At 42.8% G+C, this 27,633-nt stretch overlaps 1 protein-coding gene across 1 annotated transcript in view; it reads right to left on the minus strand.

Annotated features, from left to right (window-relative positions):
• Positions 1–6,911: 6,911 nt before the first annotated feature.
• RPF2 (ribosome production factor 2 homolog) overlaps positions 6,912–27,633 on the minus strand; it is a 33,626-nt gene continuing 12,904 nt past the window's right edge. The window contains exons 2-10 of the mRNA XM_019520082.1: positions 27,174–27,306; positions 25,064–25,101; positions 24,257–24,296; positions 15,373–15,454; positions 14,821–14,897; positions 13,482–13,581; positions 9,603–9,705; positions 8,416–8,560; positions 6,912–8,054 (exon numbers count right to left, since the gene is read on the minus strand). Of these exons, the coding sequence (XP_019375627.1) occupies positions 7,872–8,054; positions 8,416–8,560; positions 9,603–9,705; positions 13,482–13,581; positions 14,821–14,897; positions 15,373–15,454; positions 24,257–24,296; positions 25,064–25,101; positions 27,174–27,306 (901 nt within the window). The 3' untranslated portion in view covers positions 6,912–7,871. The remainder of the gene's footprint in view (positions 8,055–8,415; positions 8,561–9,602; positions 9,706–13,481; positions 13,582–14,820; positions 14,898–15,372; positions 15,455–24,256; positions 24,297–25,063; positions 25,102–27,173; positions 27,307–27,633) is intronic.

Below are 27,633 nucleotides of genomic sequence, written 5' to 3' on the forward strand. Positions count from 1 at the left end.
TTCAATGTAAAAAGGAGAGGGAAAGGAAGCTGACCTTTAGGGTTAATTAAATTTCTGACTATGGGTTCACTCTGTATTTCTAGGTCTCCAAACTCAAATAATCCCTACCTCCCTTACAGGACTTCAGCTTTCAAAGCTTGCCGCTAAGACAACTCAAAATTGATCACTGGGGCACAAACATTCTCACTGAGTTTTCCTAAAGATCACACAAGTTAATTATTACTAATAGGTTGATCTTACCAAGGAGGGTTGCCTTTTGACCACGTATGTACACTGTTACATAGGAAATCACTATGGTGGGCAGCTGTGTTACTGCAAATGCTCTCTAAGCCAGGTGCTGCCAGCTGACCCAGCTCCACTGCAGTGCATATACTCTGGCCACAAGGAGGTACAGTTTGATAGAATTAAAGTCTCTTTAGTTTAGTTAGATCTCACACACATTTGGGGACAAGCAACTCCTGTGTACAGAGGCATAACTAACAAGTTTTGTGCCCTGGGCAAATGTCTGCCAGACATCAGAGGTGGTCAGGCTGCTTCAGTCTTACCTGCCCCAGGCACTCAAAAAGACCCTAGCTGCTGCTGCCTCATCACTGTCTGCCTGCTCTCTGGTGGCTACTACATACAGTGGTGTGGTGTCCCTATACCCAGCTGCTACTGCCAGGGCTCCCTGGGGAGCTGCCTTTCTGGTGCCCCCTCTAAGTTGGCACTTGAAATGGTGCCTCAAGAGCCCACTTCTAGTTACAATACTGCCTACACGTTAGTTTTAGCTCTGATGCTCTGCTCCCTCTACAGTTTGGGCAAATTACTTTATCTTTGTCTTCCCATCTCATCTGTAAAATGGGAATAATGCTAATTTTAAAGGCTATTTGTACATAACTTTTCATAAGAACAGACCTAAGAATCTACTTTGGCCCTGAGACATAGATCTCCATGGGTGGATCTAGGATTTTCAAAATGGGGATGCACATGGTGAAGCACATCATCACAAATAAACCAACATATATTGTTCTACTTGGTATGTAGCTTAGACCAGGGTTGGGCAAAATGGTGGATCCACCTGGGGCCCAGACTCCATTTCCCAGCAGCAGCCCCATGCCTCCCTCACTATGGGTGGTTTCAATGGAGACCCCAAGAGCAGCGGTGACAGCACAGGGCCAGGGTTTCCATGCAGACCAGCCCCAGCAGCACTGGCAGGGTGCATGGCTGGGCTGGAGGTGGGATTCTGCGGCGGTGACAGTGTGGTCCAGAGTCGGGGCACCGCCATGATCCACTTCAACACTGTACCTGAGGACGACTGGTTCACCTGGCTCAAGAATCCACACCAGCTGTTCTGACATAACAGTCGTTAGGGCTGTGCAAAACTTTGATCCCTAATTTGATTCATTGGAGATTCACCCCAATCCGGTGGCCGAATCCGAATTGAATCAGAGGACCCTGTAATGTCTCCGAATCGATTTGGAACCCTCCAAATCAATTTGGACGTAGATACAGCTTGAAATGTTTTTTCTACATATCTGTAGGTAGCAGGGGCTCTGAATGCTGCAGTGCTGGGGCAGATGCAGCATCCCACAGAAGCGCAGGGGGCTCCCCAGCGTGCTTGGCAGCAGACCTGGAAGTGGACCAGAAGCACTTCTGGTGCACTGGGGAGAGCACAGGGCCCCCCACGCACCACGCCAGCTCAGCGACTGGTGTTTGCTGGGTCTGGGCGGGGCACCCAGAGTCCCCCTGCAGCTGACTGCTAAGCCAGGGGGCCTAGGGAGGCCCCCACAGCATGCTCCCTGGTGGACCAGGAAGTGGACCAGAGGTAGCTCCGGTCCACTTCTGGGTTCACTGCCAAGCACACTGGAGAGTCCCCTGTGCTCCTGTGGGATGCTCCATGTGCCCCAGCACCACAGTGATAATGAGCTGTGCCTGCTACCTCAAACTATGTAGAAAAAACACTTTTAAAGCTCTGCCCATATCCGAATCAGCATCAGATCAAATCTTCAGATTTGAGAGGAGGAAGAGAGGGAGATAGCAATACATGTTTTAAACCAGCTCTTTTGTTTTGTAGTTCCATAGAATGTCCCCAGTTTAGTTATTTTACACAGTCCAGTTCTTTTTAGGTGGCTTGGCAAAATTGAAACTTGATAAAAGGTCTGAAAGAAGGAACTAATGTCACTGATCGAGGAACAAAGGAAAGCACAAAAGGAAACACAAAGAAGCTGAAATCACTGGCCAAGTGGAAAAGGGAAGCAACATAGTCAAAAACCCATTTGCTGGGTGCCCCTAGAGCTTCCCATTTCTCCCTGCTGTCCTGCTGCTTGTCCCAAGGAACAGACCAAGGCTTGCCCCGGGATAATTTATCACCCTGCATAAGCCTCAGTCCCAGTGCCTTTATACCAGAACTCACAGCTACAACTGGGGAATATCTGCCAGCTCCAGATCCTTTCACAACACAAGGGAAACTATTTTAGGTCCCCCTTTCATAGAATGGGTGAGGTTGGAATATCATTTGCCCTGAGATCATTCTCTACCACAGGCAATCAGTAAGGAGACAATAAGAGGAGACTGGATAGGCACCTGGCTGGGGTCTTATGACACCTGCCACCCCCAGTGCTCCTTCCTGCCCATGGCAGGGGGTCGGACTAGATGATCTGTCTAGGTCCCTTCCGACTCATTGATTCTATGATAACACAGCAAAAGGATTTATTGTATAAGAGAAAAAACAATTATACAAAACAAACAAACCCCAAAAACCTTGACAACATGTTTGAAGACAGAAAAAAAAAGACAACTACTCTTACCCTTTCATCTGGCTACCACCTAGCCCACCACTGCATACCCACACATGCAGCTAGACAAGGTCATGGGAGCAGCCCCAGCAGCCAGATGAAGGTAAGTATATGGGGAGTGGCAGTTGGCAGTCCAGGGCTTTGGGACTGTCAGGGTGGGGAGGATGGGCGTGTGTGGTGGTGGGGTGGGAGGAAGGTGCCTGCTGGCACTGGGGGAAGGCAGCTGGGTGCTGAGGCTGCCATGGGATGTGGGGGCAGGGGGACTGTGGGTCAGGCACCAGCAGGGCCAGGGGGTGTAGGTCAGGACAAGCCATCAATCTTTGCAAATAGGGCTGAGTACCAAAAAGGTTGAGAATCAATGCTCTAGCTAATAATCCATTGCTCTGAGATTCTGTAGCCATTGTGGAATTGTTTTTCCCACTACAAGCAAATAATACCTAATAATACCTTAGGTATTATTTCTGCCTGTGTTTGGGAGTGGCAATCGTTCTTGCCCTAGTAATACAATGACAAGAGATACTTAGCAGTTTAGCCCACTCCCTTTTCCTTAAGCATGCATCCCCTCAGTTCCTTTGACTAAACCATAGCCAAAATCACAAAGGTTTATACAACCAGAGCATCATTCATACAGACAAGTGATATAAATGACAATGACTTTGCAGGATGGCGCATATGCCACATCAGTAAAACAAACAGAAGAAAACCTGCATGATCCCCCACAAACACCCCAGGCTTCTTCCAGGCTCCTCCCTACAGAGCCCCACAAAGATCCACCTGCTGCTTTTCCTGATACAACCCAGCCTTGGCTTCCTCAGGCTCTCACCTCATCTATTTTTGCCATGCTGTCTGCACAAAGGAACTTGCAGGGTCTCTACTGACACAGCTGTTGCTCCTGTATCTGGGGACTGGACTGGCCTCCTTTCTTACTATTCTTAATAGAACTGGCCTTTGATAGAAGTATGCTACCTTCAAAAATGTCTTTGGGATTCAGGGATACATCAGCATCAACCGAGATCCAAACGGAGCTAAATCCTACCTGATGGAAAACTATTTGACCCTTGCAAATATGTATGATATTATGGATTGGACATTGGCTATTGTTGTGTAAACAAAGTCACACACAGAGAACCTGAACTGTTTGACCCTCATACTAGGGTAGAACTAAAACTGGGAATCCTGTAATCAGTAATATGGCCCAGGACTGGCCCCCAAAACTGAGAGAAGCATAGAAAACTGGAATGCATAGTCAGGTGACTTAACATCTGCCTCATCATGCCATTCAGGGTATGTTAACAAAGTAAAGATAGTGAAAGATGGTATTGGGAGTGCACATGCCCAAGCTGGATTTTATCTGGTTATCCTAGGTAACAGTAACAATAAAGATGTGGCAACATAATCAAGGAACCAGGACACCTACTCAGGGTCCCCAAAAGGTTTGTGGTCCTGTTGTTAATCCACATCCTCACTGCAACTGTTATCCCTGCTAGTTAGATAAAAGCTAGCATGAATGTGCCCAACTACACCTTTCTTTGCACTTTGTTTTGTTATTTAGATATATCTAGCTCCTCTCTCAGAATATGCTGTTCCAGCATGAATTCTCTTCAAGACACAACTCTTCTGCCTTCAGAAACTGTAAGTACCACAGTGTGCTGTGAAGAGGTAAGATTAGATGAGAGGAGAGAAATGAACATACAAGCTACCTTGTACCTAGTTGCTTTTTCCAATTAAGAGCACAGGGAGACAAAGCTAGTTAACGGCTCCCTCCATGTGGCACTGACCCAGCAGTCACATTTACATGTTCTAAGATGCAAGATTAGTTTTGGGAGCAGAGGCAGCTAAGGCAAGACAGTGCCCAATTTTCACAGCCCTGTTTTAAGAACAGTGTGTTCTGTTCCTTACACAAGAGACCAGAGCTGCAGTATTCACCAAGCTTCCCCACACCTTAAGGAACTGCTGAAGCTAAAGGCATATAGCTGGAATGCTTAATATTTAGCCTAGTTACCTCCATGTACCTCATGGAAAGTCAGAAGCTGAAAGTGCAGTAGCTCACTGTCAGAGGTACATACTATGCATTTGAAATCAATATCTATCAACATTGCATTTAAATCAGTGCTAAGCACGGAGGTTAAAACCACTCAAGGAAGGGTGGGAAAATTTACAGCTCAATTGTTAATATTGTTTTATTTTCCTAAAGGGAAACCAAGGTGGTTCATATTGGCTACCAGGAAAACAACGCTAGGGAGGCTCTGCTGCTTTCTATGGAAAGATTTGTAAATACAGAACAAATCCTGTAGTCGCTTTTGATCTGCTCAGGGTTCCCCCCCGGCAATTGCTGGTATTGTCTTGGGGCTTGCCCCAAAATAATAACGTTTGGATTCCCACCTTCGTTAATACAATTGTATTAAAACAAAAATTGTTAAATATATTCAGTTATTTCAATACAAATTTGTGTTTAGAAAAAGCTCAAGATTATTTGGGGTTTAGCAGCACTGTAAGAGAAACCTGCATACCACATGCATCTCTCTCCCAACAATTAGCTTTCCAAAACTGGGAAATGTCTGACACGAATTTTCTGCACAGAATAGAAGCATGGACATGCTGCAAGATAGCTGCTGCTGCTTTTCCTTCTCTTTCCTCCAGCTGGTGCATGGAGGAAGGGGGAGAAGGCAGGGGCTAGGGTGCAGTGGTGTGCTTATACCTTCCCATTGATTCCTGCTCCACCCAAGTTTAAAATCAACTGCTCCACAGCAGCAGTGACATTTCTATTCAGGCAGTTCTGTGGAATCAATTACTTCATGCTGCATTATAATCTATGTAATTCTTGAAAAACTCTCTACATTCCATGGGTGTTAATAATCCTCATCTTCTCATGAACTTGATGTTCCACTTATCAAGCTGTTCTTTCTTCTGAAATTTTCTGTTAGCTTCTCCAGGTGTCTTTTCTATTTCACAGCCCTACAGCTCTGCAAAATCCTAGATCTGTCCATGCAGTCCAATATTCAGCAGCAGCAGCTTCAGGTTTTGGTTGAGCAGCCAAGACCGACTAACAATTCAGCTCTGAAAAGGTTAAAAACTTTAGCTTTTGCCTTGAGCAGCAAAGGCAGTGTAAGATGAAGATTAGGCTAATGTCCATGCTCTATGCAGCTATAACTCTGAAAACCTTTTTCTTCATTTTGCCTTCCTACAACAACCATGTCTTATTTAGGGATGTGTGGCATGCAAGAAAACACAATTATGTCCTGTTTTGTAATTCCCTTCAAGATAGCTCCTGACACAGCCTCCAGTTGAGAGGGTAGGAATATTTTCATTCGAGGGGAAGAAAATGAAATAGAGCAGTAACTCAGACTATTAGTAATTTTTCAAGCACACGTATGTAGATTACAGAGACTAAAGTGGCTCAAAGTAAACAAAACAACACAAATTGAAGTTATGACCTTTAGGGCTATATGTATAATATAATCATGCTTGCCTTCACTACAGTCTTAAGATACTTCAGATCTTTTACTCATTGTTACAGAATTAGTCAAGACTTAAGACAGGACAGCAGAAGAAACTTTAAAGGTGCATCTATGATAGGATAACTAGGGACATTCTTCCACTTAAGGAGGAAAGAGTAAAGACTTCTGGGCAGCAAGGATGCAGACATTTTTATCCCTCTTCTAGCCCAAGATTAAACAGCCTCTGTATCTGGCCTGCACTATAACTACTAGAAGAACAAGCCATTGGAAAATTGGGTCTAATTTTTCTAGTGGAGATGCATACAAAACAACAAAGTGCATGCGATTTGCAGATTGCAGTAAAAGCCTTCTGATATGGTATTCAGATTGAACTATGTGCTAGTTAGCTCAGCAACAGAGTGAATACTAAATAATGTAAACAGATGCAAACACAGATTTCCATTGGGTTCAAAATAGGAATGCTCACACTAATAAGACTATGTATATTAGTGCCTATAATGGACATTTTCATTATAATTATGCAAACATGTAGTAATGGTCTTGCCCCTATTCTCCCAAATACCGGAAGTTAAGAGAACGAAAAAGATAGCTAGTTATTTTTCACACACCAAAATACAGGAAGACACAAGCTTCGTTATGAAACAATATATAATTCTGGCTGTACTTAACAAGAACTTTCACTTGCTATATTCTAACTTCTACCTCATTAAGCCTTGAGCATTTTTCACTAGCTTGCTACATAAGGCTTTGGCACCAGCTTAAGTGGAAAACAACTTTAGATTTTGTTTTGTAAGAGTATTAGTAGAACAAGGCTCTCAAAGCCATGAGAAGATAGAGGAAAAAAGCAGTCAAACCTTTGCTGCATTAGTAATCTCTTTCTGGCACTCAAGTATGGCAAGGAAAATGGTATAAATACTAAGATTAAAAACCAGAGACTAAGTTGGTTTTGACACTTCCAGTCTTTGTGGAAATGAAACAAAGGATTGCATACCAGAAACTAAAATCCTGAAGGTCTCATTTATACTCAAGGTGAGCATCATGCGTTTCAATACTATGGTGATGAAAGTAGCATAAACACCTCAAATAAGTGGCATTTGAGGAGAGAACAAGGAGACAGCTAACAAGCAGATATTAATGCTGACATTGTTTCTCTTTTATGAAACACACAGTGAAGACAACTTAGTTTATTAAGTTAGAGAGAGGGGTACTCCAAGTTATCTGGGAGTCTAAATAAACTTAACATAAGATGAAAGCGTAAGTCAATAAGAAAATTATTTACACTTAATTCCAGAATAGAGTTTATGTGATGAGCCTAATTCAACCCGTGTCCCAGGAATAAAAACCCACAATGCTGTCTGTTACTACACAACTGAATTATCTCTTCTGATGATGATACCAGATACGTTTATTCAGTTTGCTGAAGCCTGATAAATCATGTCAGATTACTTCCTTTTTAATACTCTGGTTGTATGTTAAAGCCTGAGACCGCACATCCATTTGTATATGAAGTTGCATTAAAAAAATATTTACAAGGCTTTTAAAAAAAATAGCAGCAGAAAGGTCCGTCTCTGCCACGTACTTTGTGAGAAATACAGTGAGAACTGATGGTTGCAAAAGTCCCCAGAATTATTCCATCCTATCAAGCTGATTTTGTTTTCTTTGGACTAATCCCTTCACCGTCTTCAGTTATCCGCTCTGCGGGCCTCTTCCTTAACCCTTTCATTTTCCTGGTCTGTAATTTACCAAGATCCTGTTTCTTCATATGGATTCGACCATAGGTCGTACCAAAGACATCACGGGAGATATTTTTCTTCTTCTTTGGCTGTAAGAGAAAATGAATGTTAATAAAGACCATTTAGTCATCAAATGATTACAGCAGATATCACTATCACAGAATTCCCAAGCCTTCAAGGCAAAGGCACCTGAAGTGGAAATGTACAAATTAAATTAAGGATTTCCAACTCTTACCCCACTACATCTTTACCCCACTCCCTACCATCAATGTCATGGCATGGGCTTTGGGGTGTTGATCCAAGAAAGCTATGATTCTTTAGAGAATTTACAATGCGGTAATGCTTCCAGCCCTGCATCTGTTTTATGGTTAACTTTAAAACTTGTTCTGACTTAAAGATTGTGCAAGTTGCAGTATAATGTCTTTTGTATACAAGACCAGTTTTAAGTACCTTGAGTGCCTTAGGCTGTTTTAAAGATAACTTATAAAGGTCATCTGAAGCCAAATGTGTCCTCCTCATCACCAAATCTAATGAAGGTCCCATGTCTTCTAATTCAATCCTTGGTATTTTACAGCCTGATTTCTTCAGTAATACTCTAGAGAAGGGGGGGGAAAAAAATGAATATTGTCCACTCATTTAATTTGTAATAATTTCCAACTATTTTCTGACCTGCAGAAGAGAATTCAGCCTTTATGAACAGGTGCTACTGCTCAATTTTTTGTTCAGAAAATACATTGCACTATGGCTGCTTACAGACGTAAAAAACAAACGGTGCTTTACTTTAAACTCTGCATGCCCCTGCACTGAGCCCAGAGCGTGTCCAGGAGAGGCACTGCATTAGTTTGACCCAGCTTGCCCGATGTCTGGTGCTTCAGCAGGGCTTTTTGGCGCTTTTATCTAATAGCTGATTGAATCATAAGAAGCCAAATTGAATTCAATCAGCTATTAGATAAAAGCGCCAAAAAAGCCCCACTGAAGCGCCCAATCTATACAGAAGCTGCAGAGCCTGGTTGATCTAATGCGCTAAACTCTTCCAGGTTAAAGCATGGTTGTTGTTTTGTTTTGTTCTTTTCATGTCTGTCAGCAGACTAAGTGTAGTTAAACATGACTTTACAGATCTGTTTGATCATAATATGAGAGCATTCAACATCTATTCTGCCTAAGCCTGTTCCAAACAACTACCCAGGCATCAACACTGTGAATTCAGTTTGTTTCAAAATTAATTTGGCCTCTTATGTATTAATCTAAATTTAAATTTAGATTAGGTCTGTGATGTTGCATTAGATATTTTTCGGACTAAGTACAGAAAAGCACCTCAGGCATGACCCGTGAAATTGAGAACTTTTGAGAATGAGAAGCTATGAAACAACACTCCCTCTAAGCTGTGCAGTGTGCGTGGCCATGGCCACACACACCATGCAGGTTAGAGGGAACGCTGATATGAAGTACAATTTTAATAAAGCATGTTAGGAGAGAATTTAACAAGCTAGATGTGTATACACAGTCAGTATCTGATGAGGTGTGCCTACAACACAAGCTAAGATCTGGGCCTAAACGGCACAAGGTCACTGTAGTGTAGAATGAAATCAAGGTTCATGTTAGACAATCTAAGTGTACAAAAGCAAAAGGAGGCTTACTTATAGCTTCGCATGTAAATTTTCCCATCCTGAGCTGTGAAATGCAGAACATGTTCTAATCCAGCCAGGCGAACATAGGGCACGGTAGGACCCCTGAAGAAGTCTGAAACAATATTTAAACATACTGAATGCGCCAGGTGTCTTCTTGAGACAAACAAGACCAAAACCATAGGACCACAATAAGAGGATGCTAATTTGATAATGGATCTCCATTATACCAGATGGAACTCAGACTGACTGGTGTTTTCTAAATATTCCAAAGCAAAAGTAGATGCAGATTTGGCTTTTTTTTTAGAATCACTGAATGTAACAAGTGTCTCTGTAGTCCACATCTACGAGTTATTACTTGAAGCCAAAATACATGTCAAGTTGAGCATATCCCACATCTGAAAAAGCTCACTGCTACTGCTCAGAGGTGTAACATTGGGGATGTGCAGAGTACTGGAAAACAAGTATCAACTTTCCAGACAGTACTCTGCTAGCAATGAAAACTCCTGAACCTAGTTAAAAAAAAAGAAAACAATTGACAACTAAAAGGAGATAAATATATGGACATTGTTTCAATAGCAAACGGGTACATATCTTTTGAAGTAGCAATTTTAGTTGTCTGAAATTACCCACTCTTTTAAAGTTTCATTTACAAACTTAGAAAAATGAAATGCATCTCACAACTGTTCAAACAAGCTCATGGTTACGTATGCATTCTGTAGTACAGAAAAGAACATCTGGTTAGGTTAAGAGTTTGTCAGACAAACTGACTGATTCAAACAACTCTGGCACCAAAGCCAGCAGTTAGGACAATGGCACAGATCAATACGAGGTAAAAATGCACAAAACAAAGGTTACTGTTTTAGTGTTACTGATAGATTTTTACTGACCACTGTTTATAATATTCTTACTGTACTTACTGTATTATTATACAAGACTTGCTTATTATAAAACTTTCTATTTCACTACCCTGTTGAATACAGCACCATTAAGCGAAAGAAACCTGCCATTACTGCATCAAGCATTTTTTACTAAATGTACACTGTTCAAACAGACAAATTAAGTATGATCAGTTACATGAAAAAGCAGCTTAGTTTTCAAGCAGGAATTTTAGATATTAGTTAACCAACAGTTAGTGGCCTCCAGCACAGTTTTCATAGCAGGACTGTGAAAAACAGTGCGAGGGAAGTTAACATACAACACGAACGTCAAATGAGCCCATCATCTGTGGACGGTGGAAGAAGAATGTGACCTTGTCCCTAGAGGTGTGTTAATAAAAAACATAGACGATAAATACTCAAAACAGGGGAAATGCTAACAGGCTGCAAAACACGGGGCTCACTTCCCTTCAAGTTTCCCATTCAGGTTATTTTCTAAAGATTTCCTTTTCAGTCACTTCCTCAATTATCATTTTCAGGAGTATCAGCACTGACCCAATGTCCAAAGCAAAGTTTTATTGGCAGATATAACCTGGAGTTTAGCCAAGAAATTCTTGGTCAATTGCATATTCTCATTCTTCCTTTGTTGGGTTACTGAATTCATATCTAGGGAAAAAGTCATTGGTAGAATATTTTCTTTATTTTTGCGTATATTTTCCCAGGCTGCAGCTAAGACTAGAGCTCTCTTAGCAGGCAGAGTTATATTTACAATGCTTTTCCTGGCAAACTGTCTTTTTTGTGGTAGCCCATAGCTTTCTACCCACAGAATAATCTTTTCCCTGCCATCCAAATCCAGGCAGGGAAAAGTTTGTTTCTATGACATCCACCAGCTGCAGAATGTTTTCCTCTTTGTAACCCTATGAATTTGAAACATTTGGCTTAATCTTAATTTTGAGGCAGCCTGTACTTTGGCTGGACTGGAGACCTTCCTTACCTCATTTTTTTAGTTCTTGCCACACGTTTAGCATGTGCTTAGTGTGTTTCCAGGCCTTCTGATTAAGCATCCATTGCAGAGGGCTTTTGAGAACCTCCATTTTGTTTTCAAAGGCTTGAAATGTATTAAAGAATAAATTATAATCTGCCTACTCTGTATAGTAGCTGCAACTGTTCTTGCCTGAAAAGCACAAATGCTGCTGGAGATAACGTCTGCAACTGGTGGACCAGGGGCTGGAATGCTCATTCTGGGTTTCTTTTTATCCCCTATATAAAACACTTCTCAAACACTTGCATCAAAAGATCCTGACTGAGCCCTGTACCTCTAGATACTAGATCCTAATAACATGCACAGAAATGGTAGAATGGAGAAGAAATACAAAGATCCACCTCAAAGATGTTCAGATTTCTTGGCAGCCTGGCTGCCAAGAAACCCCAATTTTTTAAAATGTGTCAGGACTCAATAATTGGGCAGTTTTTAATATGTAAATAGGGGACATTAAGGAACGAGTGTGCCGATCGATGTTTCAATGAGCAGGAAAACATTTTATGAGCCATGTGCTCAGGAGGCTACTAGAACAGGAGATTCAGTGGCTGCAATTCAAGAGGGATGCGGGGGCAGGGAAATCACTGGGCTCTTAATACCATCATAAAACTGGCCAGTGAAAGCCCAATGACACAAAAAATATTAAGACACTTTTTATGGGAACAAGAGGAAAAATAAAATAAAAAACGGTATTTTTTTTCCCTGTAGGGGTTGTTTAGAAGCGAAAAGTATAGTTGCCATTTATATACACCCAAATAAAGTGTCCCCAAACTGTTAAGTGGATTTCAAAGGGTCAGTTACACAAAACATGCACATTAATTCCCTCTGCTTATGACTTGTACAACACAAGACCACCTTCACATGACAGCCCAAGAATGCACGAATCCTTTTCACAGAACAAACCAACAAAAACTGAGTTGTTTACCATGAACGTCAGTAATGTCACACAGCTTTGTTAACAAGAGATCATCAGATAACTCGTTTTCCCTTGGGGACCTCAGCAACACTGTAACAACAGGGTCTTTAAAACAGCAGTGACATCTTGCTAGGTTTCGTAGCAAGAGTCAGGGATTAAAAACATTTTATTTCTCAGGAACAGGAAGAAACAGCTACTCCCTATTACATCGTAGGAGTTTTGGGGGAGGCCAAGTTATAAAATGTAAATTATCCAATGTTATCAGTGTCCTGTTACACGGCTGAACCTTTCCTCCACCTATTGTTTGGCCTCTAGATGCCTCATGGGAATCAACAGAACACCAAGACATCTGGTGTGTACTTGCCATACATTCAGCAGGAAAAGAAAAATTGGATGCATATTTAAGCGCTATATCAGTAAGGCTGCGACCTTCAAAATAAGGCTCTCAAGGCCTCTAAATGCTGAAAGCTATAAGGGACAAGGGGCAGGGAACAGATCAGGGAGGACAGGCCCTGCATAAATGCTTTCCCCATTAGTGCCTTGTCTGTGCCACTGAGAGATACAAAGTACTGGGCTAGATGGACCTGGGGTCTGACCCAGTATGGCATCTCTTAAATACATGTGGCTCCAGACAACTTAAGGCAAATTAAATTGGAGAACTGAAATTATCCAAATGGGTAACAATATAAATGCAAAAGACCAACTGTTCAGTTACCTGGCACCTGTCTACAGCATGACACGCAACTCCTTACAGTTCAGACCTCTGTCTGCCTCTTGCATCCATCTGTATACAAACACCAACGCCAGGCAAATATACTTAAGGGGATACTCATCAGAATTAACTTTTCCAGTACTTTCTAGCCTTGGAGAAAAACCTGCGTGTACCTGTTTATACAAATGTATACCATTTAAAGTGAACAGGTACAATTAACGCTAGATATTTCTGTACTTTTTTGTACATGTTGAGCAATACTAGCAAAATACCACTTCTCATTACATAACATTGTCACTGCTTAATGCAGTACAACTGCTGAAACCCTATTATTTAAAATACTCACCAATGAGAAGGCTTTTTAATCTTCTGTACTCCTCACTTAAGTCAAACATATCACCAGCAAATATTAACATGGGTTTTGTTCCTTCAGGACACTTGCTGTTCTATTGGACATGTTGTTTATACAAAAACAAACAAATATTCAAACAAGGTTATACAGCATGTTATTTGCTTAAGTGACCAGATCACATTCCATTTTGTGCCATTTTGACTTCTGATAAACACATATAGGGGTGGGTATCATTTCAAATTTATACACTGTACTTGTATTTGGAATTTTGTGGGTCCTTTGAATAGGTGAGTAGTGTCTAAGGCCAAATAAGACAAAGGTCCCCAATTGTAAGATGAGTTAGATAGTGAAAGAAACACTATATTGGAAGTGCTGGAGGAAGCTTGTTGGCTTGGGATTACTAGTACACAAAGCACAAGAAAGCACACTGCATTTCTTGCACTGAGAAAGACGTGGAAGAAACTTAACAGAGCATTCAACCCATTACCAAATGCTGGGTTTGATACCAACTCACTGCTAGTGGACTACAACTTCCCTGCTGCATAAATAATTATGAAAATATATTTAAAAAAAAAAAATATTACCACACTGTAGTGGAGAGAGTTCACCTTTAAAATTTTCTTTGCTACGTAAGAGGACTATTCCATTATCACCCGTTCTGAAGCTGTAAATAAGCAGCTGCCAATTTCTGTAGTCTCCGAATTATATTAGTGCAAATACAGAATGGATATTTTCAAACCAGTTTTGGTGCAGGTGGAGTGTCTGTGCTCCATATGCAAGTCTACGAGCTTCAAGAAGAGGTGCTACAATTCCTTTAGCTAGAGATTAATATGTTGTTCTAATGCATGTATGAAGTAAGGAGTAAAACAGTCAACTGCAGGTGCTCTGTGAAAATCAGGGTTTGTGCATAACTGAAGGTCCAGAAAAGCCTTTGAAGTATTGCACATATATTATAAAAAAAAAAAAGAAAATCACTGGCTGAAGAGATGAATTCCAGCCTTACTGGTGCCCCTAATAACTTTAAGGACTATCCACTGGTAGAATCTGATTAAGATAATCTGATTTAAATACATTTTTACAAAGATCCTATTTTCACCTAAATGTTGGAAGCAGCCCAAACCTATAGCAAAAACTTTTCAAAGGAACCAAATGGTGATCATACACATGTACAGAGGACAGAAATAAGATACCAAGATGAACTTCCACACATTAATCCTGGCAGTCTGAGTTAGTATTTTAAAATGATCTTTTATACTTCATGTATACATGTGGGAGATGCAACAGAAAAGCTCACCAACAGATGTCACTAGAGTGCCTGCATTCAATATCTTACCTTAATCTCTTTTAAAGAGACAAATTTCTCAATGCCTAGCTCAATCATATCTAGGACGTGATAATCAAACATGCAGCCTGTGAAAAAGAAAAAAAAAATTGCTTTAGCCCAGGGGTACTTAACCTATTTGGGCCCATGAGCCAGATGAGAGACCAGAGCGGTGGCTTGGGGTCAATCCACAAGTCAGAATCAGGGGAGGGGGGGCAGTCTACACATGTGATCTACTGCACCATCCTGAATCTATGCTCCAGAACCAGCTAAATGCTGGCCCAATCCTGTGCACTGGATGCAGCTGCAGACTGACTGCACATCAATGCAATCTAGCCTGTAGGGCCATATCATCCAGTCCATGGGTCTGGACATTTAATCAATATGGGAGCAGCTGTCACTGCTCCCTTGTTACCAAATTTCAGGGGGGGAGCCCAGCAAGCCAGATCTGGCCTGCAGATCAGAGGTTGTGTACCACTGCTTTAGACATTTATTTTCAAGCCCTGTTTCTTTCATTCTGTTTAGGGAAAGTGGGGAAGGAAGAAATTACATTTTTTTTCATACCTATTATTAAGTTGTTAGGCCTCTTCTTGTTGTGCGAACCAAACATAAACAAAGAACAATCTGACTTCTTGGAAAAAAATTCCTATAAAACAAAAACCCATAACATTCAGTTTGTAAGTACATTAATGATCTAGTGAATGTTAGTGCCAAAAGCATGTCCATTTAAGAGCTACAGCTTATAAAATAGTGCCTGTATTTAAAATAATTTTAAGTGTTTCCAGCCATGAGAAAACTGTGTATTGTCTACTTTTCCCCTAACATTCACCCAGTCCCTTAGGAGTTTAATCTTAGTAGCTTTATGGATCTCCACACAAAGCAACATTCCTGACATTCTGCCTGGACACCCTCTTCCTTAACTGATCCCATTAATCCTTGTTGTTTGTTTGTCTTTCAACTACCCTCAGTAGCTTCCACACTTCTGAATGTTACATTCTGGTAGATACCTTGAATCATTACTTCTATTCCTGGCCAAGCTGCGAGTTTTTAACCTTGGTGGCTAGCTGCTGCCCACCCAATCATCATCTCTTCTCTGTACTTCCTCTAATGATTTTTATTGCACCTATGTTACTCTGCATTACGTTCCTTTGCCAGTACAAATCCTGAATCTGACCAAAATTCAGTAACTATGGCATTACAAACCCTCACAATTTGGCATATATGGTGTTGCTTAAACTCTAACTCTAATATTCCTAGAGAATCTCAAAGTTTTAATGAGGCCTTTTTGGCCCTTGTGGTCGCTGAAAGAAGCGTGAATGTACAAGACCAGAAGATTCCAATAGTAGACGGCAAATTAACATCCTCCCCACCCAAGGCTCCTATAACGTATATCCTTGAAATTTCCTGATTTTTTAAGTTGCCTCAATGTACAGGGAAAGGGGGATGCAGATGGGCCAGGATTGCAAATTTTACGCTTAATGTTTTCGATCACCACTGCTAAGGAATGGCTAGGCACATTTCATGGTGGCGGGTAGGGTGGGGAGGTCAGTTTGTTTTCCCAGAACTCCTGTTAGTTGGACTGCAAAATCTTAGAGCTCTTTCTTCTGTATCCCCTACACCTTACCGTTCAAAACAGAAAAATAACTGAGATGTGTTGCAAATAATTCAGCTGTATGTTAGCCAACATATAGAGGTAAACAGTTGTGCTACAGGGTTAATTGTGTTGTTTTAGGAATAAGTTAGATAAAGGCTTCTATGGAATGGTTTGGAGATGGATAACAAATTGCACTAGACAGGCACTTTTCAAACCGTCCCCCATGTTCCACGACAGGTTATCAGGGGTTTCACAAAGACAGCGGGGGTAATGGCAGCGTACAACCCAAGCGCCAAGCCAGGTCACTTGGCTCCACGTCAATCTTCAGGACAGAGGTAGGAGTTCTGCAGCAGAAGTGATATGAAAGAGTTCTGTGACTTTTGGAAGTTTGAAAACCACTGCACTAGATGATCTCCAGAAGTTGCCTCCAGGCCCACATTTTATGATGTATACTCTCACTGCTTGGAGTATTGCAAAAGCACTTCGGAGTGCTTCATACAGCACATCTGTCCATAGTCTCTGAAAGGTGAAGTATCAGGCTGGAGGGCAGCTACTAATGGAGTTCCTCAAATAACAATCTTGGGACTGGGGTGTAGGATGTAGCCATGTTGATCTAAGGACACAGGCAGACAAGGTTCTTTGGGTGAATCTGATATCTTTTATTACACCAACTTAAACCTGAAAGCTTGCAAAAAAAAATTTCCAACTACTTAAAAACCCTTCATCAGGCTAAGGAAGTCTGCAGTTGGTGTCTTGGGACCAATTTTATTAAATATTTTTTATTAATGACTTCTAGGTAAGAAGTAGGGGAGGGTTAGTGAAATTTATTAATGACACTAGCTTAAAAGGTGGGGTGATGAACTGACCCCTTCCCCCACGTGACAGATCCAGACCACACGGCTCCTTGCAGGTGGGATCCAGACACACCGGCGGTAGTGGAGTAAGTATCGGCAGCTTTGGGGGCCAACGCAGCCATTCCTTGTCCCCTACCACTGACACATGCCTCCAACAAGGCTCCGTGCCCTGCCCCAAAATTCTAGGAGCCCCACAGTCCAGATGACACATCTCTATAAACTAAATCCAGCACATATGTCTGACACCCCTGGTTTAAGGCACCAGTGATGACCTGAATGTCTTTGGAGATTAGAGAAACAGAAATAGCATGAAATGTAACACGACAGGCACGATCACAAGTTTTTGCTATAAGCTAAGGCTCATTAGCTGGAAACAGGGAGGGGAAAGACTTGGATGTACAAAATCAATTACAGAATGACTATCAATCAGACAAGCCACATCTGACATAGCCATGAAAAGAGAGACACCTGTGGCCCTATGCCAGATCAGGAGATGCAAGTCCAATAGAGATGGAAAGCATTACATTATACATGCCACTGGCGCAACATCATCTGGACTATTGGGATCAGAAACATACATTCAGGTTCAGGAAAGATGAATTCAAGTTAGAACTGGTGCAGAAAGGGGAATGGAGGGATCAGGAGACTAAATAAGCTTAGTTTGTTAAGTGCAAGGGAACAAGGGCTGACAGGGAATAACGACAGCTTTATAAACGTTATCAGTAACAGATAAACACCAGGGAGAAAGGAGAGCTATTCAAGTGTAAAAGTTCACTGTTGACATAAACCCAAATAGGTATAAGACCAGGGGTGGGCAAAATGACAGGTCCGGTTGGTGGTCAGACTCCATTTCCCAGCAGCCCTAACCCATACCAGCAGGGTCGGCAGCTGAGGGGGTAGCTGCTCCAGGGCCAGGACTGGGGCTGGGGCCAGGGCCAGGACCTTGAGGCGGTCTACTGCCTGCATGCCCCTGCCCATGGGACCCATGCTCATCACAGGTCTCCATGGAGACAGCGGGAGAACAGGGCCATCACAGCCCCGCTGCACCTGGAGTCTCCATGGAGACCAGCCAAAGCAGTGCGGACAGGGGCTGCTGGGAAGTGAAGTTCACCATAGACCTAATCTGGCCTATGGGCTGGACTTTGCCCATCCCAGTATAAACTCAGCACAAATAAGTTTAGGCCATCAGAAGAGAAAGGTTCTGGAACAACTTCCCAATAGGAGCAGTAGAAGGAAAAAAAAAACTGGTTTTAAGACAGCCTGATTAGTATAAAAGGGATTTTACAATGTGGTGGCCTATGATTACAGGGGCAGCATGCCATGACCCAGAAATTCCTTTCTGGTCCTACCTTCCTAAAAACAAGTTGTTTCATAACTGCATTAAGCCCTTCCCAACAATAAGAATAGCAATGACACCAAAGGTGTGAACACAACTGTTTCATAATAAAGTAACCTTGCTCTGTAGTAAAAAGCAGAGTGTATGAGTAACACACCTGTGTAAGGTCATGCAAGGCACTCCACTCCAACAGAGTTACCCCTCAGAAGGTGAGCAGTAGCCATCCATGTCACCGTCCTAACCAAAACTTATCCTAAGATACTTGCTTGAAACTAGGCTACCCTGCCCCACAGAGCCCAGACACTGAAACAGCACCTACTGCAGGGAGCCATCTTGCTAGAGATGGTCACAAGTCTGCTCTTGATACAGAGTAAAAACTGGGGTAGTTACTTGTGTACTAATTATTTGGGGAGTGCAAAATGGGCCCCATTTGATTTGGCCCAAATCAGGGACAGTGATTTGATTAGTTGATTCGGATCACTGTTCCCAATTCAATTCAGCTGAATCCAAATCTGAAGATTCGATACCGATTCAGAGAATCGGTGATTCGGGGACACACATCTTTAAACGTTTTTTCCTACATACCTTGAGGTACCAGCATGGCTTGTGAATGCTGTGATGCTGGGGCGGACAGAGTGTCCCACAGCAGTGTGGGCCCCCCCCCCCCATATGCTCGGTGGCAAACCCAGAAGTGGACCAAAAGTACTTCCGGTCCACTTCCAGATCCGCCAGCAAGTGTGTAGAAGGTCCCCCCATGCTCCCCTGGCTTGGCAATCAACCACGGGGGGGACCCCGGGTGCTCCTCAGACCCAGAAGACACCAGTCACTGAGCCAAGGGAGTACAGGGGGGCCTCCCCCTTGTGCTCTCCAGCAGACTTGGAAGTGGACTGGAAGTGCTTCTGGTCCACTTCTGGGTCTGCTGCTGAGCGCACTGGGGAGCCCCCTGCGTTTCTGCAGGACACTCCATGCACCCCAGCATCACAGCATTCACAAGCCACCTGCTACCTAGAAGTATGTAGAAAAAACATTTAAAGCTGTGTCTATGTCCAAATTGCTGAATCTTTCCAAATCTCTCTGAACCGATTTGGAGGGTTCCAATTCAATTAGGAGAGATTAAAGGGTCTCCTGATTCGATCTGGATTCAGAGATTTGGCCACTGAATTGGGCCGAATCGAATCAGGAACCGAAGCTTCGCACAGCCCTAGTAATTATGTCATGCATCCACACCCTTAGAGTATAACAACAGTAGTTCCTTGTACAAACATTTACATTTCAGGGGGCCTGTCTCAGGCTCTAAAACAGCAGTTCCCAGCAGTTAGGGGTTATGGAAGTTATAAGCGTGGTTGAAACTCAGTAAGTCCCTAATTCCCCATCTTGTGCCCCAGATAGGCAGGGCAGGGGCTTTACTGAGCTTCAGTTACTCCACAGTAATGACCTCTGACTGTATCCAGGTGAGCGCAGCCATTTGTTTCCCTGGGAACAAGCAGCAGCAGCAGCAGCACACCTTGTGCCACTGCTACTTGTCCCTAGGAAATTCTTGTGCTACATGCACTCTGGCACATGGCAGATTACCCCAGGTGGGGTAGAGGAAGCGGGGACTAGCAAATGTGCTGGCCCCAGAAGCTTTACCTGGGGTTCTGGGGGGCAGAGAAGCTGCAGTCACAGCGCTTCCATAGCTGGGAGCCTGGCCAGCAGCTGGAGTGTGGCTCTGGCCAGCCAGGATCTGGTTTTGGGTGGTGCATGCTGCTGCCACATATCCCTGTTTTTTTCTGCATGGGTTTTTTGACTCTAGGATGCCCCAGGATCAACACCCCCCAAGCAAGGTAGCAGCGCAGGGAGCACCTGCTTGTATGGTAAGTAGCAACACACACAAGACTGCAGCGCTACATACCGTACAGCCGTGGTCATCTGGACACGACCTCTGTGGCTGTAATTACTCTAGGGCAGGGGTGGCCAACTTGCAGCTCCAGAGCCACATGCAGCTCTTCAGAAGTTAATATGCATCTCCTTGAATCTTTGCACAAGTATACAGTGACCAGCTTCCAAATGACCTGGAATGCCATCACCGGTGCTGCCTCCAGAAGATTCTTGCCATAAAGTGGAAAGATTATTGCACAAATACCAGTGTCCTCACCCACACTAACACCGCTGGAGTGGAAGCATTGATTATTCAACATCAGTTGCGGTAGACAGGGCCCTGTGTGTGCATGTCTGATGTACATATACCAAAACAACTGCCAAGAACAAAGGACACACAGGAGCCAGAGGAAACATGTCAAGGATACTCTTAAGGTAAACATTAAGAACCATGGCACTGACACCACAAACTGGGAAAAACTAGCCTGGGACAGGGTTACAAGGAACTTTTAACCGGGAGTGGAAGGGGGTGAGGGCAGGTCTTTATGAAAAGAGCAGAAACTATTTATGTGCCTGAAGTCAAGTGGGCACAGCTTTGCTTGCTTCAGCTGCTCTGCAGTTACTGTTTCTGTGCCCATTCTTACCCTAAACCAAGCTAGGGCAGCTTGTATCTCTGATACAGCTGAGCAAAGCTATAGTAGCTGATTCGATTCAGAGAAGATTCGGCCCCATTCAGGGACCAAATATCCAGATGAAAATTGAATCAGGAGGCCAACTGAAAGCTCCAGATTGATTCGAAGCATCTGAATTGATTCAGAAAGAGATTCGGAAAAAGATTTGGTCAATTCAGAGATTCAGCCATATACTAAACAGGCAGCTGGCAGCTGTCTCCAGCTGGTAAATCTGCTGGGATTGGGAGAGGTAAGAGGCATGGGAGAGGGAGGGACTGGGGCTGGGATAAGTTGCCCAGCCAAAGTGTGGGGGTGCGTTACTCAGGGAGCAGGGCATGGGATGTGGGCATGGCATCTGTCCTGCTGCTGCTTGCCCACATGGGGTTGGAGGGTGGGCCGTGGGTGCAGCTTGCTTCAGGTGGAAGGGGGCAAGTGGCAGCATGGAATAGACCCCGCTCCCAGCACTGCCACACCTGCATCCTGCACTCTGTGCCAGTTGGCAAGTGGTGACAAAGCAGTCACTGCTCCCTGCGCTGATGCGGACATGGCAGCATTGGGAGTGTGGGCTATGCCCTGCTGCTGTCTGGAGTGAGCCATGCCTGCATTGTGCCCCTCGTCCCCCCTGCCCGCGACAGCTGGGCAAGTGGCAACAGAGGAGAGTGCCTGCAGTTCCCCCTGCAAGGGCAGAGGCAGGCACAGCCAGAGGAGCTACCAAAGAAGCCCCTACAGCTGCACTGCCCAGCCCCATCCCCCACCCAGCTTCAGCCTACTCCCAGCACTAAAAAAAAAACAAAAGACACAACCCCTGCACTCACCAGCTGCAGGAGTGATGACCGAGGTCTCTGGGCACTCGTAGCAGAGCCCCCCCCCCCCCCAATACAGTGCAGAGTAGTGTGGGGCAGCAGGGATCACCCCCCCCCCGCCACCTGGACAGCAGCTGCCCCACGGTGCGTGGATGCAGCACAGCTCGGCAGGGTGCTGTGTGTTGGGTGGAGCTGCCCCAGCTCCCGGACATCAGCTGGAGCTCCCAGTTTGATTCCCCAGCTCCAATCATTCCCCCAGCTGTTCAGCAGGGGTAGGGGTAGGGGTGGGGAAGCAAGCCCCTGGATCTGTGCGTGGGGTTTCAGCAGGCTGCTGCTGCCAGCTGCAGAAATAGCCCAGAACCACCGCCATCACCAGCAGGCAGCAGCCTGCTGTCATCCTGCATCATCCAGGGGCCTGCCTGTACCCCCCAGGAAGAGCTGGGGGAAGTGATCAGAAAACTGGGGGAAAGATCAGAGACCTGGGGAATCAAACCTGGAACTGAGGGGAAGTTCAGCCCCTGGCTCAATTCTACAGCTCCCTGTTTGATTTGCTTGGGAGCTGGGGCAGCTCCAGCCATCATCCAAAGCCCAGCAGCGCTCAGCCCCAGCTTCCAGACAGCACACAGTGCCCTGCTGAGCTGCACTGCACCTGCACCAGGTGGGGAGGGTGATCCCTGCTGCCCCCCACTGTGCAGAGGCAGCTCTGCCACGAGTGCCCAGAAGACCCCAATTGCCACTCCTGCAGCTGGTGGGTGGGGGGCTTTTTTCAGTTAATTTTTTTTTTGTTTGTTTAAACTGCCAGGACTAGGATAGGGCCAGGCAGGAAAGCCATGGGGGCTTTTCCTGTGGCTCTCCCCACCTGGGGAAAGACAGGCACAGCCAGAGGAGCCATGGGAGAATCTGCAGCTGCCCGGCTGTACCTGGCTCTCCCCAGCTGATCTGAATGATGAAGTCAGTGCTGAATCTTCTGAAGCCGATTCAGCCACTTCAATTCAGGACAGCGATCTGAATCGCATCACTGTCCTCCAAAATGTTCAGCTTGTAACTTACATTCACTGCTATTAAGGTCCCATTATTTCTGTTCACAACATGGTGATTTTCTCCAAAACATTTCATCATCATTTTCTCATCTCTTAAGTCAGGATGGACTTTTTGTCTGCCATAATTTCTTCTCTGTTTGTAACTTTGAGTGCCCAGAGGATTTTTTGAACCTTCACTTGTTTCCCTCAGTTCTGCCAACAGTTGTTTGATGCTTAAGGAAACAGTCTGTTTTAAAAAATTGCCAACTATACAGTTAACTGGTTGACAACTATTCTATTTGCACAAAATAAAGGGAAACATATTGTGCGGTTGGTACTTAGACAATAGCTAATTACTTCTTAGGTCAGTGGTTAACTCATCTCAGTTCTTATTATTGTATATTACGGCTTCCTTTCTCTTGTGAAGGGCTACCTATGACCAGCTGCCTTTGCTATAAACCCTTATGTTGTTTCCTGATAAAGGCAGACATGTTCTAGCACTTAAATACAAGATGTAATCCTGGGATTAAACTCTCTATTTTTGCTTTCCTGTCCATAAACAAAAACTTATCCTGTCAAATGGTATACAATGCTAAATGGATTTAAGACCTCTGACTAACCATGCTTCCAGTAACAGTGCTTCTAGTGGCTCCTTTTTTTCTTTTTTAAATGCAATGGTTCACTTTAGTGGAAGTTTCTGAATTCTGGAACAGAACTCATTATTTTGAATCTTTGATTTACATTTTTTAGCAGTGCATTAGGCTTAGGTACTCTACCTAACTTTTCTTCCTCTGCTCATAGTAAAGCAACCCAGGTATATTTCCAGTTAATTCCATGTTGCAAAAATTTCTATTTGTACAAACAGATAATGACCACCAGGCTAGATTTACAAGAGAATCATGTAAAATCATTGTCCACACCTTCACACCACTCTCCATCAGTTATAAAACACTAAATAATTCCAAGTGTTTTGTTAGTTTCATAACATGTCTATGAATGCACTGACTTTAAGAGCACCCTAAATTTTTACTACCTCAAAAAAAAAACCTTAAAGGTTCTCCCTTTAAGCCAACAAACCTGTTACTAGAAAATGGTATCCTGCTAATAAAAACCCTACAACAGTATATTAGGATGTAGAATTAGATACTGAACATGTTCAAAATTATATAATAATTCCCCTAAAACCTAGTATCTGGGGTACATCTTCATTGAACCTGGAAGAGCGGTAAAGGGATAGTAGTCTCATGAATGATGTTATTCTGTGTGTAACCTGCCTTGTTCCAGAGCAAGCTGAATAAAAAGATTTATACTCACCAATGATGTCTGATCCTCAAAAGGTCTGGTAATATTTTTTCTGAAAAAAAGAAGGGGGAGAAGAAAAAAAGAAGGTTTTCTTCTTCCTTTGTGATTTCACACTAGCCACCATGATAATACTTGGGTTCCTGCTCTCTGCTGGGATGATTTCAGCTTTAGAAGTACAGTTCCATTTTAGGTGCAAAACCAGCCATTCTGTTAGTTTTTCTTTAGTTTTTCTCAAGTCAAAAGTTCTTTGTCATTTCCTCTTGTTTTCCTCTTTATCACAGCACCTGAATCTCAAACCACCATGTAGGCAGTTCTCCAGAAAGAGATGCCTTTGCTTTTTCAGCCATACTATGTTCAGTATACTTAATTTTCATGAGCTGTTGCACCAAGCTCCTTATCTTATATAAACAGATCTAATTTGAAAAAAAAAAATGTTGTATTTCATGATATATACTTTTTATTATAAACTGTATTTCCTACCAAGATGTTTTGCAACTTATCTTTAATAAACGTTGAATATCCAATTTGTTAAGGATCCGCATTAAGTTGAATTCTGAACTATTTTGTCGGCTCTTTGCAGAGCCCAGACTAAGTGTGGAGCTGATCAGTTACATCCTGCTTTTGCCAAGTTTTTGATAAAAAGCACTGGACTCACCACAGAAGCTAGCATATGCATGGTCCTTCTCAGTCCTTCACTATCACCCTTTGTATTATTACACAGCCTGATCTTTTTAAATGTGATTTGTTGGCTCATAAAATACTTCTCTCTATGAATATATTAAGTGCCATATTATCAAGCGATTTAAAAACATTACTTACTTTTTATATAGGACAGCAAAGGGCTTTTTCAGGGCATACTGTAAAATTAAAAAAAAATTTTTTGCAAGACAGAACTTTACAAGACAGCCTTTTTAATGCAGGAATATAATAACCATTTTCCTCTACAATTCTACACGAAAATGGCATCAAAAGAGAAGTGAATAGCTTCCAAATGAAACACAAAAGTGCTCACATACAATATAGCCCAGAAAGAAATCAGATGAGTAGTGAGGCCCACAAAAAGACAAGATAATGGAAACCAAGACTAGTGTCTCTACTTTAAGGAAGGTAGAGATATATAGACATAAATAAGTAAAACACCAGAACCAAGAAACAGAACACCACTACTTCCTATTCCAGCATTAGGAGATTCACCAGTTTAAATTATAAGGCAAACTGCACCAGGCTTTTAATGGGAGGCAGGGAGGGGGGTGGAAATCTTTCCTGGGAGTTAAAGCACGAGATGAAACTGGATTCTAACTATACAAAACAGTTGCAAACACAATGGAACCCTGATCAGTAAAGTGACTCCTAAGTCCCACTGCAATATGAACAATGATAGTAAACTCTGACAAAGCTTATCATCTCTCTCTACACCTGTTTTCTTTCTGTTAAAGCAAAATAAAACCTCAGCCCACTACTCCTACTAATAGGTAGGAAAATAAAACAGCTTGGAGGCCCCAGAATGAAAGGCATCATGGAAATGGAGAATATCATTAAAACTTCAAAATAACAGTAAACACATAGACAAAAGCAAATACATACAATAAATACTTTAAGCCCAAATGATCCGAAAATAAGAGGCCAATACTTCCTTACATTACTGGAGGGTTGCAAGCCTACTTTAGTCCTTATATGTATTCACAGTACTTTTGGTGTTTGATAGTATTAACTCTGGCAAATTAAATGCGTTATCACCAAGTCAGACTTTATCACAAAAATAATTATTTAAAAGGTTTCATTTAAAAATGCATATAGCGGTGACACGTGTTAATTAAGACTCATTACATATATATATTTTAACCTGTTTGGTTGCTGGCTTTTGAAAGAAGCCTACAAGGCACTGTCCAACTACTGCAAAACACCTGCAAGTTAACCATTCATGCTCATGATATGCCATTTTCCACAGCAATGGTCAATTTTACTTTTCTTCCCTCAAAGACACACAGCATCATGGACCCACATACATGGCTGCAATTGGCAAGCAATGTGATCTTGGCCCCTGTGGCAACCAGCACTCTGATAAGTACCAGACCTTACATAAATACCATTCCTGCTCCCTTTTGTGGTGGTGGAGACTGAGGGACTCTAGGAACAAACTCCCTCCATTTGCCCGCTCTTGTACAGGAGGTGCTGCAGAAAGGGATCTCTTCCCTTCCCTTCTGGAGCTGCAAGATGTTTTCACATTGGGGAGAAGGAGTAACCAACATCACTCTCACAAGCAGGATGCAAGGTGTAAAAAGGGCCCAGTGACTGTCAGAACAATCCCACTTCTACCTTTCCACCCTGTTTGAAATGGGTTGGTTCCTCTCTGCTCCTTCCTTATCTCCAGCCCTGCAATGCCAAGCAAAGGGAAACAGGAAAGGGAGGTGGATGCCCTGGAAATATAACCCACCTCCCAAAAAATGGGAAAGGAGAATCAGTGGGAGAACTGGGGGATACATAACTGACAGGCTGGAGTACAGGTAGATATGGGCTTCAAGAGCATAATATTAGTCCATTAGAAGCTGAAAGCTCCATACCAAACAGCTTTTATATAAAAATCTTTGTAATGCAATATTAATTCTGCAGTAGTGGCCAAAGATACCTTATTCCTCTGATCTGGGCAGCTTGACAATACTAATTGTCATGCTAAAGAAGAGAGGTGGAATGGGAGTGTGAAAGAATGAGAAGACAGGCCAAAAAAAAAAGGGGGGGGGGGGGCCCTAGTTATTTGGGGCTTGGCCCATGAGTTAAAAAGTTTTGCATTCCACCACACCAATCATGCAACAGGTAACACACAAGTTACTGTAAAAAAAAATAAAATAAAATAAAAGCATAGAAAAATATTCTTGGTGACCTGGAATAAGTTCTAGCTCTACACTGTAAACATACATCCAAACATACTTACAATGTCTTTAAGCACTCCAGTCACAGTTAAGTTTGCATTTCCACCTTTTATGAGCATAGCATTTTTCGTATTTTCAGTGAGCTTTGGCTCTCTCTTCTCAAGAAAACGTTTTGCCCTTCTAGTTTTAGGCTTTCTGTAATGAGAAAAATAATAATTAAAACATATTAGCCCATGTATGAAATGGGTGACAACCACCTGCAGTCATTAAATGGTAAAAAAGGAAAGAGAGAGAGTACTGTAATCACACCGATTCTTTAAACTAATCTCAAAAGTCTATTCCAAACAAAACTGTTTTGTTTATTAAAAAAAATCCATAAAGGTAAAGTCTTGTCCACACTTTTCTTAACTTGTGTTGATTAGTTTATGGTTTCGCATATCTGCAGAAGTGCTGATGGCTTCTCCACACACAACAGACATGTATCATATTAAATGTTCTTATAAGCTGTTAAAAGAAAAAATT

This window comes from Gavialis gangeticus, unplaced genomic scaffold (assembly GCF_001723915.1).
Source record: "Gavialis gangeticus isolate Ggan-Ray unplaced genomic scaffold, GavGan_comp1, whole genome shotgun sequence".
Lineage (NCBI taxonomy): Eukaryota > Metazoa > Chordata > Crocodylia > Gavialidae > Gavialis > Gavialis gangeticus.